This window comes from Papio anubis, chromosome 2 (assembly GCF_008728515.1).
Source record: "Papio anubis isolate 15944 chromosome 2, Panubis1.0, whole genome shotgun sequence".
NCBI classification, from domain to species: domain Eukaryota; kingdom Metazoa; phylum Chordata; class Mammalia; order Primates; family Cercopithecidae; genus Papio; species Papio anubis.
The window spans coordinates 162,529,014-162,546,499 of NC_044977.1; the positions used below are offsets into that span (position 1 = coordinate 162,529,014).

A 17,486-nucleotide genomic window follows, 5' to 3' on the forward strand; every position below is an offset into this window, starting at 1 on the left:
TACCTGGAGGTGGGAAAAGAGGGGAATGAAAGGACTAAGGGGGTCCTTCTAGGACCTACCAGGTCAGCTCCCTCTCAGAAGAAAGCCACAGCTGAGCAACAGCCCCACGGTCAGATGGAGCAGGCGGATAAAACAATTGCTGTCTAAACAAAAGAAGCAGGGCTGCCAACCCCACACTTACTTCCAGGACTGTCCATTGTTCAACCACAATCGCATCATAGCCCTGTATGGTTTTGCTATCTTCTGTGGAAACAGCTTCAAAGATGAATACTCCATCTGTTAAGCCATGTAAGGAATCTGTGGAAAAAGAAAAAGGCGGGGTGGGGGGTGGTTTGTAAACCGTCTGTGGCAGAAGTCTTCTAAGCAGCAAACATTTCCACTGCATTCATTAATAATCCCAATCAGAACATCTTTTCAGCATGTTAATTAAAGAAGGCACATACAGCCATAGAGTCTATCTAGCCCTATCAGAATGAATGAGGCTAATTTACCTCACAGTTTTGAATAATATCCTTGATTTATGAGCCCAAATTTCATTGTTAGCAATCACCATTTGATTTCACGCGTTTACCTTCCTTTTCATGCTCCAGCGTCAGGATGCACTGGGGAGAACTTATCCAGGGTAAAACACAATCATTTCGAGACAGTTTTTAGAAGCAAACTATATTTAGGTGAGGGTTTTTTTTTTTTTAAAGGGAAGAGATATAACACACCAGATCTGAGCTTGTCAGATGCATTCTAGATGTGTTGATTCTTGGAAGTTCACATGATGTGGGCTGCTGTCCAGACAGCATTTTAGGCAGCTCTTGTCAAGAGGTGAAATGTGGGGGAGAGGGAATTTTCCCAAATAATTTACCACTGGAAATGTTTCCCTGGGCACTGCTGTAGTCAATGTACCAGGTTCTGAACTCTGTACAATTCGACAAGTATATGTGAAATGTATAGCATGATCAAAAACTATCTTAGGCAACGAGGGTAAAAAGAAATATAGAACAGGCTGGGCACAGTGGCTCACGCCTGTAATCCCAGCACTTTGGGGGGCCAAGGCAGGCAGATTCCCTGACCTCAGGAGTTTGAGACCAGCCTGGGCAACACAGTGAAACCCTATCTCTACTAAAATACAAAAAATTAGCTGGGCGTGGCAGGGTGCACCTGTAATCTCAGCTACTTGGAAGGAAGAGGTTGCAGTGAGCCGAGATAGCACCACTGTACTTCAGCCTGGAAGACAGAGTGAGACTCTTGTCTCCAAAAAAAAAAAAAAAAAAAAAAATACAGAACAGAGTCCTTGCCCCTACAGAATACACTAAGGGAAGCACCTTTTACCCCTTTGTTTGGTACATGGCTTGTAAATGTCCTAGGCCCATTTTGATAAGGGATTTGCGGAAAGAAGACTGACTTAGAAGCAAGTGGTTTGGGGCTGGGCTGTATCCTGAAAGGTGATGTGACTCTTTCAAGGGCTGGGTCTCTCATCTGTGGGATTATGGACAGACAATCTCTCTTGGTTCCCAGATTTGATGCTATAAACACTGCTCAATCATAATATTATGGACTGAATTGTGTCCTCCCAAAATTCGTATGTTGAAGCCCTAACCCGCAATGTGACTATATTTGGAGACAGAGCCTTTAGGAAGGTAATTAAGGTTAAATGAGGTCCTAGTCCTCCTTTAACTAGGGTGGGATGGGGCCTTATAACAGGACTGGTGTCCTTATTAGAAGAGGAAGAGAAACCAGAGCCCTCTCTCTCCCTCACCTGGCACGTGTAAAGAGGAAAAGCCACGTGAGGACCCAGCAGGAAGGTGGCTGTCTGCAAGCCAGGAAGAGAGCCCTAGCCAGAAACTGAAGTTGCTGGAACCTTGACCATGGACTTCTAGCCTCCAGAACTGAGAGAAAATAAGTGTCTGTTGTTTAAGCCACCCGGTGTGTGGTATTTTTTTTTATGACAGTCCTAGTAAACAAATGCACATACAAAGCACATTTCAATGATATGCTCTTTTAAAAGGACAATTTTTAATAAGACAAATCCATAATAATGTGACTTTTTTTTTTTTTTTTTTTTTTTTTTTTTTTTTCCTCCACGGGAAGGAAGGGAGACAAATTCAGAAAGTCCCCTGAATCACACTGGAGTTCCTGGAACTCCCAGTATTTTCTAGATTCACAAAGAAAAAGACTGACAGATGTGAATATATAACAATATTTAGCTTTGGCTCCCAACAGACCCCATAAACAAAAGGTCATCAACATGAGAAAATTATTTGCAACAACAATAACAAAAATAAAGGCTAAGCTCAATATTTTTATATGTAAAAAGCTTTTACAGATAGTTAAAAATACTAAAACACCATTAGAGACAAAGGACATAAACTAGCAATTAATTAATTCTCTCTCTCTTTCCATGGCCAGTAAACATTGAAAGACAATTGCAATCTCTTTTTTGTTTGTTTGTTTCAGATGGGGTCTCACTCTGTCTCTTAGACTGGAGTGCCATGGCACAATCATGGCTCACTGCAGCCTCAACCTCCTGGGCTCAAGTGATCCTCCCACCACAGCCTCCCCAGTAGCTGGGACCACAGGCACATGCCACCACCCCTAGCTGTTTTTATTATTTGTAGAGATGGGGTCTCACTACATTTCTCAGGCTGGTCTCGGACTGCTGGACTCCAGTGATCCTTGGTCTCCCAAAGTGCTGGGATTACAGGCATAAGCCACTGCTCCAGGCCTCAACTTCTTTTTTATTTAGCAAGGTGACAAATTTTGAAAAGAAAATTCTCACTGCTGGTAAAGGTGTGGTGATATGGGAAAGTTTATAGTGCTTAAGGGAATTTTAACTGTACAGTCTTTCTAGAAAGCAATTTAACAAATTTGCAGGATCTTGCCACAAAAAGTGCATCCTCTTTCACCCAGAAAGCTTACCCTTCTTGTCTATTGTGAGGTAATAACCTCCAACACCATCAAATATCCATCTATAAGCATTACTTATAAAATTACTTAAAAACTTAATCTAAATATTCAATAATCCAAAGATTTAACCATAGAAAAATAGTTAAATTTGGGGATTTCTGTATAACACTAGGCTGTCCCTAAAAATATCATGGGAATTCAATGATTCAGAAAAATGCTCTAGATACAATATTATGGAGAAAAACTAGGATATAAAACTGCCACATGAGCTCAATATGGATTTTTATGTTAAAACGGTTTAGACAAACTTTAAGGAAATACACAAAATGCTAGCAGCAGTTATAGGTGGTGGAATTACATACAATTTGAGTTTTCTTTTATGTCCTTCCTTTTCTGTGAGGTTATTAACAAGTTAAATCGGGTGTAACACAAGTAAATGGACAACACAGATGACAGAGAATGTCCTTTTTCTCTCTACAAGGCTCTTGAGGGCATAACTAGAATCAAAGAGTTTTTTAAAACTATGGGGAGATGATATTAGTATGATCTAAATAGAAAAACTTTCCTTAGAGGAGTCTAAAAATGGAAGATAGGGCCTCAGAAGGGTGAGTGACATGTTACTGGAGTTCAAGTTTACCCTGAATAACCTTCCAGCCATTCATTATGACACCTACTGGGAATCTATTATGTGCCAAGTAGTCCTGTAGTCACTAGAGATCTCACGAGCAGCAAGACAAAGTCCCTGCCTCCATGAAGCTTACCTTGCAGTGGAGGAGGAAGACAATAACACCATGTCAGAGGTGACAAATCCTAGAAAAATACCAAGTGGGCCAAGGGGAGAGTGAAAGTGGACACAGTGGTGGTGGCTATTTTTGAAAGAGGCATCAGGGTAGGGCTCCCCACTTCAAGTGAACTAAGCAAGCAAGGAATATGGATCTGCAGGGTTTGAGAGTTCCAGGAGGAAGGGACAGCCAGCCTGACATGCAGAGTAAATGAAGGACAGTCAAGGACCAGGTGAGCAGCAGAATCAGGAGAGAAGGTGGTTAAGACTAAATTGACTGGTGGGGAGGCCAGCCACTTAGGGCTCTGTTCATCTGACTTGCTTGGCCAATGGGATATTAGCAGGTGTAATGCAAGCAGAGGCATAAAAAGTACATGTGTGGTTGAGCTTGGCCTCTTGTGTCTTTGCCATTACGTTGAGAGGGCATGCCCCAGCTAGCCAGTTGGTTCTAGGGAGATGAAGGACAAATGGAGCAGAGCTGCCCCAATGGAGCCCAGCTGAGACCAGGTCTGCCTCAACAGAGCTACTCCAGCCAACCCCAAAATCTGCCAGAGTAAATTGTTACCATTGTAAGCCAATGAGTTCTGAAGTGGTTTGTTACACAGCATTATTGGAGCAATAGCTGACTGACACAATGCCCAACCTAGACCTAAAAACAAGACCACAGTACTTTGCTTAGCGTGGGTCCTTATTCCAGATAATAGGGAGGCCTAACCGGTTCAACAAAACCATGGCTGTAAGGGTAAAGAGCACAGCAGCCTTATCCTGATATTATCCCAACATAAGGTAATTCTCCATTTCAAGTAAGAGCCCTATGGGTAAACCAATAACACGCTCCAGCTTCTTGTTTCCTATCCTGAGAGTCTGTTATCAAACGCCTTGGCAGGTGCTAAGCTTGCTTCTCTCATCTGCTTTGCTGAAAAGTTTCTCCTGTGTGCTTATTCCATGGCCTCCTAAGAGACATGTTTCATAGGTGATCAGGGAAAAACAGCTGCTGTACAGCTAAATCATGTCACAGGTATTTTGGGGTCCAAGGTGAGTATGGACCATAGTCCAGCTCACTTTTTAAGTTCTGGGTAACACTCCAGGAGTCCTGAGAGACCCCTTCGAGTAAAGCCCTCCTAAATCCTGACCTGGGCATGCTTGAGACCAGAAGACAATGATTCCATCAGGATTGTATCAACACAGCACACATTTCCTCAAGACTTCTACAAAAATATGTTATATCAAATTTCCAAAGCATCTACCTACAGATCTTCTCAATGGAAAACCTCCAAGCCCTTTAAAAGTGCCTGCCATGTGCTTTAAGTATTTAAGTGCCTAATTCAACATAAATTATCTGGTGGTGTTTAGCCTGCCCATGGCGAGCATGGCAGAGCTGAGGTCCAGATGAGGGAAGGGGACACTCAGCCCATCCAGACTTTTTCTCCATCCCCTGCTGGGCTTCCTCTCCTTCCTCCTGAGTCAGGCCTGGGAACGGGGCTGTGTAGTCAGCAGGGAAAGCTACAGCTAGCTTGGGGGCATGAAGGAGGAACACACCCAGATCCACCCAGAACACACTCATCCACTGCCTGCTTCCCAGTCTCCCCACCTTAGCCTAATCCTCCAGTATTCTGAATCCAGAGCACTGATTCACCTACTTAACCATGAAGCTGAAGTTCAGAATGGCTGTCAAAATCTGGTTATCTGTAACAGCAAAAAAGTCAATGAACCACAGAGAGCAGACAGCTGGGCTTTTAAAGAGTCTCTTGTTTTGACGGCCTTGTCCACTCCTTGTCTCCTCATTACCTTCATGGCTCAGCCTCACTATAATGTGCACTGAGTTGGGTATAAATAGGTCTATCTTAGAGTGAAGGCTCCAACGTAAAAAAGTTAAACTGCCCTCCATCTATGGAAAACATTCCATTATCACTGCATTTTTTATTAAAGCGAAGATGCTTCCCTACTGTGCACAAAAAGCTATCTGCCCTCGTACTGTATAAATATTTGATGCTGGTCTTTTGGTAAAAGGCCACCTTAATATTCCAAGCTTATGACTTACAAGAAGGATGTGGGAAAAGAGGTAAATTCTATGAGGCAACCACTCTTCTGCAGCCTCTGAGACATTAAGACTCTGTCTATCAAGCTAACCTTCAGGCTCAGCCCTAGGGTGCTATGCTTTGCCAAAGTCTAGCCTGAATGTGCATGCCATGACAAGCCGTCAGTGCATTTGGTCTATTTTTGCAGGGTTAAAAACAAAGTGTTACTATTCTCCTTTAAACAAGCTAGACTAGACTAGATTGTCTACCCTGGAGTAGCTGGCATAACAGATGCTCTTGGCTCTCTGAGGGCGCCTTCTCTCGATCAGAGGCTGCAGTGCTCTTGGCACCACCTTGATTCCAGGATTGGCACTGGCCAACTGCATAAGCACAATTGCACATGCAGTCATATGACATGTGATCCCATGGCAAATGTAATCACTGCTCAACCAATCCCAGGTAACAGTGCCATGTTGCTTCCCAATCACCCTGCAGCTAAGTTGCTCTATTAACCAAAGAATGAGCAAGGCTGCTGCCTTCTCTTGCTTCTTGAACACTCCCTGCTGCTCTGGGTCTGCCTGCCTTTCTACATTGTCAATTTGAGGCACTGAATAATCTAGAAAAGATATTACTCCTCTTCAGCTAGAAAAGGGTTAGCTTGCAAGTTGTAGCACCATTTAACTGACCAGATAGGGAAGAAACATTCTGATTCAGTGTTAGCTGGATGGGAGGCACTTTGCCAGGTGCACTCAAGGCTTTTCATTGAATCCTCCCCAAAATTCTGTAAGAGATGTCATTCCCTTTTAGTGGGTAGACAACTGAGTTAAATGATTAGTCCATGTTCATATGGAATACAAGGGTCAAACCAGATCTGAAATGTGATTTGTTTGATCCTAAAACCTACCCGTTTTCAACAATAGACATTTACTGAGCTACTACTATGATGAGGCAGACCCTGTTTGAGGAGCTGGGGGTAGGTGCTAAACAGGCTAGGTTTCTACCCTTGCAGAGCTGGTGTTTTCTGACCACTGCACCATACTCTCTCTGCTTTGGTGGTTAGGATGAGATTTCAGTCAGGGCACAATGAGATGGGCTTAGGGCTTCTGTTTGGGGCTACATCTGTACAGATGCCATGCTGTCCTATATGGGGCAAAAAAAAAAAAAAAAAAAAAGAATAAAAATATGCTTGTAAATGGCTAAGTTATATATATAGCTGTGTATCTGACACAATGGAATAGCACACAGCAATGAGAGAAAATGGTCTGCAATTACATGTAAAAATGTGGACGAATTCCACAACGACAAGTGTATAAAGTTTGTGTACAGTTCAAAACTCATCAATAGTGTTTCAAGTAGGGACTGTGCTTACCCCGGTGGGATAGAAACAGTGCGGGACATGCAGGGGCTTCTAGGGGCTTGATCTGTTCTATTTCTTGATCTATGTGCTGGTGACATGGATGTGTTCACCGTGTGAAAAGCCACTGAGCTATATCCTATGATCTGTACAATTTTTTACGTGTGTGCTAAACTGCAATAAAAGTTTTTTAAAAGTGTCTTATGGACACATGAGAAAATGCATTTAATGGCATATGTGCAATTTAGCCCCTACATTATTAAGTGGCTTCTTTGAAGTAGAAGCCCTGCCTGTAACCACTAGGCCAGACATTCCTGGAGACGGGTGGTGTCCCAAGGGAGTGGCTATCAGAAACACCTGCTACTACTTCATTCTCCCTCTTTTACCAGTCCCACCCTAAAACCTGCTGGTTCCTGGTGAAACACTCCAATATCAGCTTTTCCCCTCATCACCACTGACATTGTTGAGCATCATCCAGAATTATCATTAGTCACCTTCTGAATACAGGCACCGTGATGTTAAGAAAGTACAAAAAGTAGGACCTGCCTGGGGGGTTGGTTGTGAATATGTCTATATAAAATGTATACCCCACATATTTAATACATATTTATTTAAACCATGTACATGTGGTTTACATATGTATTTTGCAAATATATGATCATGGAGGATACGCTAGGTGTCAAAAAAGGTGGTATAAATACCAAGTGTTAACTTGGATTTAGATGCAGCTGGGGCACCGGAGAAAGTCTCAAGGGAGACCTAATCTTTTAAAAAGGGGGGAACAGAGAGACATCTGGGTGTCATGTGACCCCTATGTGATACAGCATGGAGAACACATTGCCTGGAATAGATTCTTGTCATAATTCTTAATTTATCAAGGCCTTAGAACTAACTTCCAGGTTACGAGAAATAGAGGTTGGAGAAATAAGATCAGTGACACCGTGAGCGCTGATCAGATGAAGCCATCATGCAGGCCATTCTGCAGAATGAGAGGCTAGGTTCCTTTCAAGCAGTCAGGGAAAGAAAAAAGCTCTTCTAGGCAAAAAGAGAAGTGAGGATACAGTCACCGCAAACACTGACTGTTGCTGGAGAAGATTCTGGTTTGGATAATCAGCTGCAAAGGCCATTTCTGAAACAAAGAGATGGAGGACTGCCAGGGTAGGAAAGGGCAAGGACAGGCCAAGGGTATGAGGAACAAGGAGCAGGAGTGGGCAGGGGGGTGGAGCAGGGAAGGCAGGGCAAAGAGGGTAGTTGGGGGCAGGGGATAGGACAGAACAAGAGCAATGCTAGGCAAGGCAGGGCAAGCGAGATGGTGGCAGCAGCAGCAGCCTCAGTGGCTGGTGATGGCAGCAGCAATTCTGCAGGCCCAGAAGCCTTGTGAAAAATCAGCCTCCTCACTGGGTCTTCAGGGTTGGGCAGCCTCAATCTTATCCCGAACTCCTGACTCCCACCCAACTCCTCCACAACAGCCAGCTCAGCTTGGGGTCTCTCCTCCTAGTCTTTCCCATCCTCTAGAAATAGAGAGCCTGGCCTTCATCTCACTGGCCGACATGTTCCTGAGTGCCTGGCTGCTCTGCTGTGTGGCCCCTGGACTCATTCTTGCTTCCATCGGGTCCTGCCACCTCCCTAGAGTTACCCTGGAGTCCTCCTCTCCCCACCAGGAGAGCCGCCAAAGTCCCGCTGGGGGCCACAACTCCTGCCAGCATAGCCACGTCTTTCCTCTTCTATCCCGCCCACCTCATGGTCCTTTTATCTGCCTACTCCCTTCTTTCTTCTGCCACCTTCTTGCTCTTACTAGCCAGTAACCTTGACAATGACATAATGTCTCTGTGCCTCAGTTTCCACAGCTATAACACAGGCATAACAACAGTACCTACTTCACTGAGGTATTGCGAGGATGAAGTCAATGCTAAGTTTGAATTGCTGAGCCCAGCACCCACACAAAGCACCCGCTAGGTGTCCACGGTCGTCACTACGCCCCTCCTCTGTGCCCTAAGCTTGCCAGAGCTCACGGGCAGAGCCTCCCCCAGTCCAAGACACCTGGTCAGTCTAAGGTTTAATGAATGACCCAGGGAGAGAAGTCCTGGAGACCATGAGCAGGAGCCCAAACTTGAGGAATGTACAAGTCTTTCTATGTCCTGGGGTGGGAGGCATGGGGAGGGGAGTAATGCCTCCAGAACAGAAGCTCTGGAGTCTGCACTGGGTAATTTGGGCTGAAACATCACCTTGTTTATGGGACAACGTTCTCATGAGCTTTATGACACTGTAGAAAATACTTTGGAATATAAATTTCTATTTAGGAGTCATGACTGGTGCCTTTCCAGATGGCAAACAGCTTAAAGATGTGCTTCTAGCTCTGCCAGATTTATTTGTAAGGACACTAATTATCTCATTAGAAATAGGTTCCTCTTATGATTATGATTAGCTTGCCATTTTTTTTCTTAATTCTGGGAAAAGAACACACACGTATTTCATCCCTGGCCAACGGAAACCTTGAACTTTTCCAGAGCAGAAACACCCTAACCCAGTAAGCATTACTCCCAGTCACACTCTCCCTCCCAAAAGACATATAAAGGGTGAAATTGTGTTTAAAATCAGAGTGGGTTTCAATTCATTTTGTTCTGAGAATTTTGCAGCCCTCCCTGACATAGATACAAACAGCTATGGTGGAGCTTTAAGATATGGGCTGCATACAGGAAGATGCCTGGGCCCTGTGGAGGACTTCATAGTTGCGCTTGCCAGGGGAAATTTCATGTTCTGTCTTCAGGACAGGAAGAATGAATTTAATGCGGTTAAAGCCAAGGGAGGCTATAACAGTATTTCAAACACTCAAGTCAAATCTGAAGAAAAAGCTGTCTAAGTTGTCTGTGTTTCTGGACTCCAGGTTGAAGAGTAGGGTGACGGGGAGTAGAGGGGGCTAACTCAGCCCTGATCGCCAAACCATGATGGTAGAGGAACGGTAAATGGGTTTGTGAACGTTCCAGGTGTTCTTTCTTGGGGGTCTTAGGGCCCCTGACATGCTCAGGCAGTGGGGTCAAAGAGAAAACCTTCCTTTTGATGCCCTAGTTTTCCTAAGAGGGGAAGAAATTCCAAGTGGCCACTTGGGTATCCACTATCTCCAGCACCTCCCTATACACCTTCAACAACTAACCATCAGTTTCCTAGGGAGGAATGTAAAACTATGCACGGCCACAGAGAGCATCTATGGGCACCGAGGGGGATGAAAGGAGCCACTGTTGCCACAACCCAAGACAGGCAATGGGGTGTCCCTGCAGGAAACAGGGAGCCAAAGGTTCCTCCCTGGCCTCCCCTAACACTGGTAAGTCAGGCTGTAAACATCTGTCCCAAGTTGGCCCCAAGCATGTACTGCGACTGGTGTTTTATAATGCATCTCAAACCAGACTGTGACAACTCCTGGCTTTGGGGAACTTTGCAGGTACCCATGGAGGACTTCCTTGTGTAGAGAGAAGTTACCCACCTTGCCACTAGGGCACAGAAGTAACCCTACATTAGTTGTATTAAAGACATGATATTCTAGAACTGCACTGACCAAGTGCACACTGACCAGTGACCCTAGCCACTAGCCACATAGAGTTATGTAAACTTAAATTAATGAAAGTTAAATGAATTTTAAAACTCAATTATTCAGCCGCAGTATCCACATTTCAAGTGCTTAGTAGCCGCAGGCAGCTGGTGGCCGCCATACTGGACAACCCAGATACAGAACAAACACCTCCATCATCACGGGCACTTCTATTGGACAGCCCTGCTCTGGATGTATTCTTAACAAGCCAATCACCTTTCTTGTGTCATTCATGCATTCAACAAATGGTTATGGACCATTACACTATACAACGCCTGCTGCTACTATGATAACATGTCAACATTAGACAATGATACTTAGAGACTTGCATGCAAAATTAAGACCTGTCTGTGCTCTATCATGTTCTAAGGCTTTGGATGATTTAAAGTACATTCATTTAGAATTCAGAATGGTCTCATTCTCAGGATGCTTGCTGGCATTTCAAGAACTGCAAACAATGTAGAAGCCAAACTCTGTTCATGACTCTGCTAATGCTTGAGAGAAAACGGCTCAACAACAACACACGGTACTGTTGACGCCCCCTGCCAGGTTTTGCTGGGATTGACAAATTTGGTGTTACGTTTCACTTAGGAATCTTGCTGACTGGCAGCCCTCAGGATACGCACGTGCTGGCACGTTGGTCCCACTCCCCAAATTGCCTCCCAGATTTGACACACCCTGGTGACTCAACTTGCCTTCTCGTTAACCCAAAACCCTTTCTTTGTTTGACACATTTTCCCACTGTGGGCAGACTTTCTGCCTTAGGAGAGCTGACATCAATAGTGCTATCCCATGCAGCAAACCACTAGAGACAGCACATTACTGGGGAGGGCGTACCGGGTGCTGGGAGACCTGGGAACAGTGTGTGTCTCAGTGAAGCTTACAGAAACCAGGCTGTTCAATTTATTTCTCTGCTGTTAATTTCAAGGTGCTGCTACTGCTACTTCAACTGTAATAGTGTCTACAAACAATTTGCACTTTGGAATGGCACAATCCCAGGGGGTAATTAACAAATCCAGGGAACAATCTTTTTAAAAGCCTTTAAAAGCAACAGAGACTGAGGCCACCTTCCATGAAATAGAATCACTCCACTTTCTCTGTCATTTCAGAAGATACCTGGCTGACTCCTAGAGAGGTTTAGAGAGCACAGGCCCTGGGCTTTATGGAAAGTTCCTCAAGATGTGTTAATTAGAAATAAAATGCAGCATGGTTATTGGCTGCAGAGCTTTCTGAGTGAAGCAGGCTCTGAAGAGGGACTAAGATTTCAAGAGTTAGAAGCAAAGTTCACAAAGGGCCACCAAGGACTGTGAATTCCAAACATACCGTTCACCGTTCCAAGGTAGAAGACGGCGTTCACCAGCATGCCTCCTTTCCGGAAGTGGTCGCTCATGTGCTCTAACCAGTTGGCGTCCAAGCCGTTCACTGTCTGGCCATTCTTGGAGACACGGAGAGGAATGGTGACAGGGTAGTATTGCCGGCACTTCTGATGGCTTTTCGGTTTGTTGAAAAGGGTGAAGATCTCCATTTCTGTTGGGATTTGTAAAGGCAGTGGGGAGAGAAGAGGTCAACTGATGATAAAAATCTGCTTCATCGGGTTTATTGGAATCTCTCAGGAGCCTGAATAAATGATATGATGAATGCTGAAATCTCTGTGAGGCTGTATTGCTGCCAGATAATAAAGCCTCATTCGAAGTAGTAAGTTGAGGCTGGCTTAAAGTAACATGGACCTGAAAGGTTGGGCTTCTGATGGGGGACTTAGGTTTTTAATCTGGAATATAATGAATAGCTGTTATCTGGGATTACTGTGCACAGCTAGGTGTTTGAGAAAAGAACACAGCAGATGGTTCTAGAAAGTCATACAAAGATGTGTTTTATAAATAAAAGCAGACATATTTGGGAGAGAGTGGTCTTTGAAAAAGTAAATGTACAGAGACACATAAAAACAAAAATACTGCTCTAATTCCAGGAACCTTGTAGACTCCTGAACTCACTATTTATAAACTGCAGTAGTGTTTCCTGGGGCTGAACCCATAATACTTAATCAAGTACATCAAAAATACATCATTGATATGTAAAAATAAATATGTTCCCGTAAATGAGAGTTCCTGCCTGGAGTGGCAGGTCGGTCCAAACAGCCAAGAAGGCACTGGGGATGAGGCGCTGAGCTTTCGGTTCCTTCATTTATAGCTCAGTTCTTCAGCAATCAATAGTCACTGCTACCCAGCAGCTGAGCCGCGCCTGCCTACGTGCGGCTGGGCATGGGTTAGCAGTAGCAGCCTCCAGAAGCAAATACCTGGAATTTCAATCTAAGTCTGAGAGTCTATTTTTGTGCTCCTCATTTAGTCAAGCAATCAGTTGACCCAGCTTAAACAGTCTTGCTTACACAGGCTAGTCAGGAATATGCTTTGGTTTCCAAAAATATCTTGTTAAATCATAAGAAAATCCCCACCCTTCTTTGAAACAAGAATTTAAAGGTCATAAACAATGGTTGACATTAGCAAGAAGGACAAAGCACATTCATGTTCCCTGCATGAGACACCTGAACCTACACTCTCTGATGCTGTTTCTCAAATTTCAGTATCTCACAATGTTTTGTGGTATCCAAGTACTAGTTGATTTTTTTTAATGGACTCACTTTCCTTTATTTAAACAAATACTTTTTTTTTTTTAAAGGAAACTGTTTCATGACTGTGACGGCAGTCCACTACCACTTGCCAAAAACAAGGGGTGACGATAAAGCACATTAACACCAAATATGTTCATCTAACATCTAAAATTATCTCATACAGGTCACAAAGTCTTTTCACAGCCCCATCTGAGCGAACACCAGCAGAGATCTCTAGGGACAATGCTGGGCCATATTACTTTGTCATCAGCAATACCTGAACAAACAGCAGTCATTTTAGGGTTTCCATCCAATAGAACAACTAGGAAAGGAAGGTGCCCATTTTTAGAAGTGGCACCTGGATTTTCAACACCAGTTCTAGCCTGTTCATCCTCCCCATCCCAAGTTGCTTTTCTCAGCCCTCCTGCTTACTCAGGAAGCCATCCCCAGGCCAGAAGTACTTCCACACCAGAAATTAGGTATTGGTGTATGGAGCTGGCAATCACTAGACTAGTTTGTGAGTTCAAAATACAAACTGTAGAAATGGAGCGACACAGAGGAGGTTCGTAATGGAGGGAATCCAGCCATAAATTGGGGCTGGGGTGGGCAGGAGGTGAACTGGATGATCGGGTGTTTTCCAGTCCTAGGTGTCACGGGTTCAATTAAAAGCTGCAGCTACCGAGGGCAAGAGGATAAGCAAGGTTTTAGTGAGTTCCTGGGTTTATTTGGATTCCTTCTAAAGCAGACCCTGCAAGCTTTCCTGTGCAAGTAGTTTATTTGGGAAGAGATCCCAGGAAAGAGGGAAGGAGTAGGAATGGAAAACAGGGATGAGATGGAGATGATACCAGTGAATGAATGCACTGAAGAGCACGTTACCGCTGGGGCAACTAGGGCTCAATCCCAACAGGGGCCCTGAGATACTATGTAAAACACACCTCAGATTCACCCACCAAGGGCAAGGAACGTGGGACATTTATCCTTATAAACTGAAAGTCACTCCTGAATCATTCATTCCCCAGGGCCCATTCCCGAGAATGTCTGCAGGTAGAGAGGCTAAGGAAGCTGTGGGCTTGGCCAGAGATGTCCAAAGGTGACCCCAACATGGGCCACAGCACCACTCGCTACAGCCTGCTACAGTCAAGCACAAATGCAAATGAATTAAGAAGAAGAAGAAAAAAAATCACAGCCTCTGTATGGGGGAAGTAGGTGGGGAATTTGGAAGTGGCCAAAGTCCAAAACTACATGGTAACACTTGATCACACAGAAGGAACTGGCACTCAATGGCAAGACAAAAACACAACTTTCCCAAATGCGTAATGAACCAGAAAAACGGGAAGACCAAAGGAGAAGTGAGAATGCTGGGGGTGCAGTGGAGGAAGACAGAGACCCTCAGAAAAGGTAGATGGTGCTGACAGCTTTCCCGGCTTGATCCTCCCCAGGGGGCCAGACTGAAGCCAGAGACAGAAATAAATTTCTCAGGAAAAGGAAACAGCATTGGAACGAAGAGCCTCCAAAGCATCAGCAGCGATGAAATATTGGGAGAAACCTGATTGCATATGCGTAACCCTTGTACACTCCTCTGTCCCATCATCTCCTTGTCCCCAGTCCTTTCTCTACCCACATGGAAACCAGCCAAGAGAAACTGTCCAAAAGTGATGTCCTTTGATGTTTTAATATTCTCATTCTCCAACACACATCCTCACGTGAGCAAGCACCAAAGATTCCAAAAAGAAGCCCCATGTTTGTTTAAATTTTCTCAGCTGCTCTGTGACTCCGCCATGACCAGCTGGAATATTTTTCCAGACATGGGACAGTGAGTCCCAAAGGGGTTGAGAACGTTCTGGGAGTAGCTGAAGGACTGCACTGGCAGAGCACCCAAGGAGCATCGGGGCTGTCTTCTCGTCTCTCCCTTTCCCCCACCTTGTCTCATTTAGATCCCTCCTGTTATACATATGTTCACTGTATTGACCTCTAAGCCAACCAGAGGAGAAAGCGAGGGCAGGTTAAGGGAGCGTGGGGCCCAAGGGTGGGGGTGGCTGAGTCCCGCCGGCCTGGGAGCCTGGTCCATTCAGGCCTTGCCAGGCTACTAGGGAGTAGGGAGGAAAGAGGCAGGTGTCCGGCCCTGAGGTCTGTGCCTGGGCATGGGGACTCAGGCACAGGATGGAAGGCTGCAGTTTGCCTTCAGGTGGGGCCCCAGAGAGCCCAGGTCTTGAGGGTAAGCAGGGGACTGGCTGGGCCCTGCTGTCCCAGGAGACCTGTGGTCTGGAGAGAAGAGTTTAGAGCCTAGCTGAAAATCTGGGGTTCCAAGGGCTAGATGGAGGAGGAGGAGGCAGCTGGTCGTTAGCTGCACTGGAAGGAACAAGTGGCATCACACTTGGCTGGGCAGCCCAAACTGGGTGGGGACTGCAGGCTGCTGAGGTCATGGGCAGAAGGGACTAAGCAGAAAGGTTTGCATTGGGAAGGGAGGCAGTGGGCACCATGGTGGCGAGGCAGGGCAAGAGGGTAGAAGGGCCCCAGGCTGCTCCATCCAGATGCCTAGATCTGGGCAAGGCTGCTCAAGCTTCGCTCAGGCTTGGGTACTAATAGCAGGGCACCTCTGGGCCAGCGTGAGGCCCACTTGCCAGGGCAGCAGGAAAGGCAAAGTGCAGGGTCCACTGCATGCACAACAATCCACGGGAATCCACCTCTAAGGATGACAGCAGCCACAGGCATGTATCCCTTATTTATAAGGGCCTTTCACCTTCACCATCTCATGTGACTCTCCCAACCTTGATGGGAGGGGGTGGCACTGGTTCTGTGCCCAGAAGCGTTAAGTGGATCCCCCAGAAATCACAAGCCAGTAAGTGGCACAGCCAAGAGTCTTTCAAACCCCAAACCCTGGGCTCTTTCCCAAATCTAACAAGAGACTAATTTCATCAGGACACAGAAGGCAGGGGCTGATGACCACGGGTGGGAGCTCAATAGCTGTTTGTTAATGGACTGAGTAAAAGGCCAGAGAGATGGTGGCAGGTGGCAGATCTGGGAGGGGGCCGCATCATGGGGTCCAACTATCCCGAGGGAGTGGGAAGGGAAGGAGCCCTCACATCAGGAAAGCCCAACCCCCAGGTTTTGGCCATTCACAATGAGCTGGCAGCCAGGGAGGGCTACTGAATAAAATCCTCTCAGTCAGAAATGTGATTGGCATCACAGGCTGGGGTTTCTGGCTGACATTTCTAAGCATTTTAAGTGAGGAGGTACAGGGTAGGAAGAGCAGTGCTTGGAAGACTTATTATTTTGGTGACAGTGAGAATGATTAGAATTTTCGTGAACCTGTCTAGCCTCCTGGTTTCTCTGATGGAAGTTGTGGCAACGTTTGATGCTGAGGCTGTCCCTGCACAGGCTCAGGTGATCATGGCACAGCATGGACCTTCAACCAAAAGGAAATTCCCCTAGACCAGGAAACAAAAGTCAGCAAGCAGGAAGAGGAACACACGGCACGCGGCGGGCCTCCCCCAGAACCTGCAGGGGCAAGGAGGCGTGACGGCTGCGCAGAGCCCGCAGAGATGGGGAGACACGACCTGCCCCTGCTTCCGCACAGAGAATCCACTGGAAAGTCCTGTCTGAGCAGGCACTGCCTAGATTCCTCTCCCCAAGGCCTCCTCTAAAGGAAATAAATTAACTGAGGAGACAGAGGGAAGAGGAGGGAGACTCCCTCTGGATTTTTTTTTAATTGTCTTGCTGTGATTGCCTATTTAAGCCCACCTGGCAGAAGAGGAGTAAAAACACTTCAGCGTCCTTAGGGGGCCCGGAGAGAAGGCAAGCTGGGAGCTGAGCGGGCAGTGGGGAGGGCGCCTGGGGGCACTGTGTGTGCCTGTGGGGGAGTGATGGGGAGTGGACTTCCCGGGAGAGAGATGAGGAGAGAGGCCGGGGGTCAGGTAGGTGAGGGTCACAACCAGTGGGGACAGGGTCCCTGGACGTCCAGCCTTCAGGGAGGCCAAATGCTCAAGCTGTGATGAAGAAATTTAACTGTATGGGGGTATAAAAGGTGACGCTCCCTATTTGTAAAATGGACATAGTAATAGCATCTTCTGCCATAAAGCTTTTGTGAGGAGTAACTGAGATAACACAAGGAGGACACAGAACTGCACCTGGAGGGTGACTGCCATCGTGACCAGTGAAAGGCTTATATGTGAAATGATCCCTGTATGAAAAACCCAAAGGCTCATTTATTCCACCAAAGGAGGAGAAAGGGATACAGTGAGCTGCCT

At 45.9% G+C, this 17,486-nt stretch overlaps 1 protein-coding gene and 1 long non-coding RNA gene across 10 annotated transcripts in view; one reads left to right on the forward strand and one right to left on the reverse strand.

The window, feature by feature from the left end:
* Window positions 1-17,486, reverse strand: part of RFTN1 (raftlin, lipid raft linker 1) — a 202,591-nt gene that overhangs the window by 41,533 nt on the left and 143,572 nt on the right. For all 9 annotated transcript variants that reach the window (XM_017955924.3, XM_017955925.3, XM_017955926.3 and 6 more), the window contains exons 6-7: window positions 11,958-12,161; window positions 182-297 (exon numbers count right to left, since the gene is read on the reverse strand). In XM_017955924.3, the coding sequence (XP_017811413.3) occupies window positions 182-297; window positions 11,958-12,161 (320 nt within the window). The remainder of the gene's footprint in view (window positions 1-181; window positions 298-11,957; window positions 12,162-17,486) is intronic.
* On the forward strand, window positions 12,161-14,895 carry LOC103882372. Its single transcript, XR_644167.2, has 2 exons — window positions 12,161-12,329; window positions 14,259-14,895. It is a non-coding gene; the product is annotated as an uncharacterized LOC103882372 (long non-coding RNA).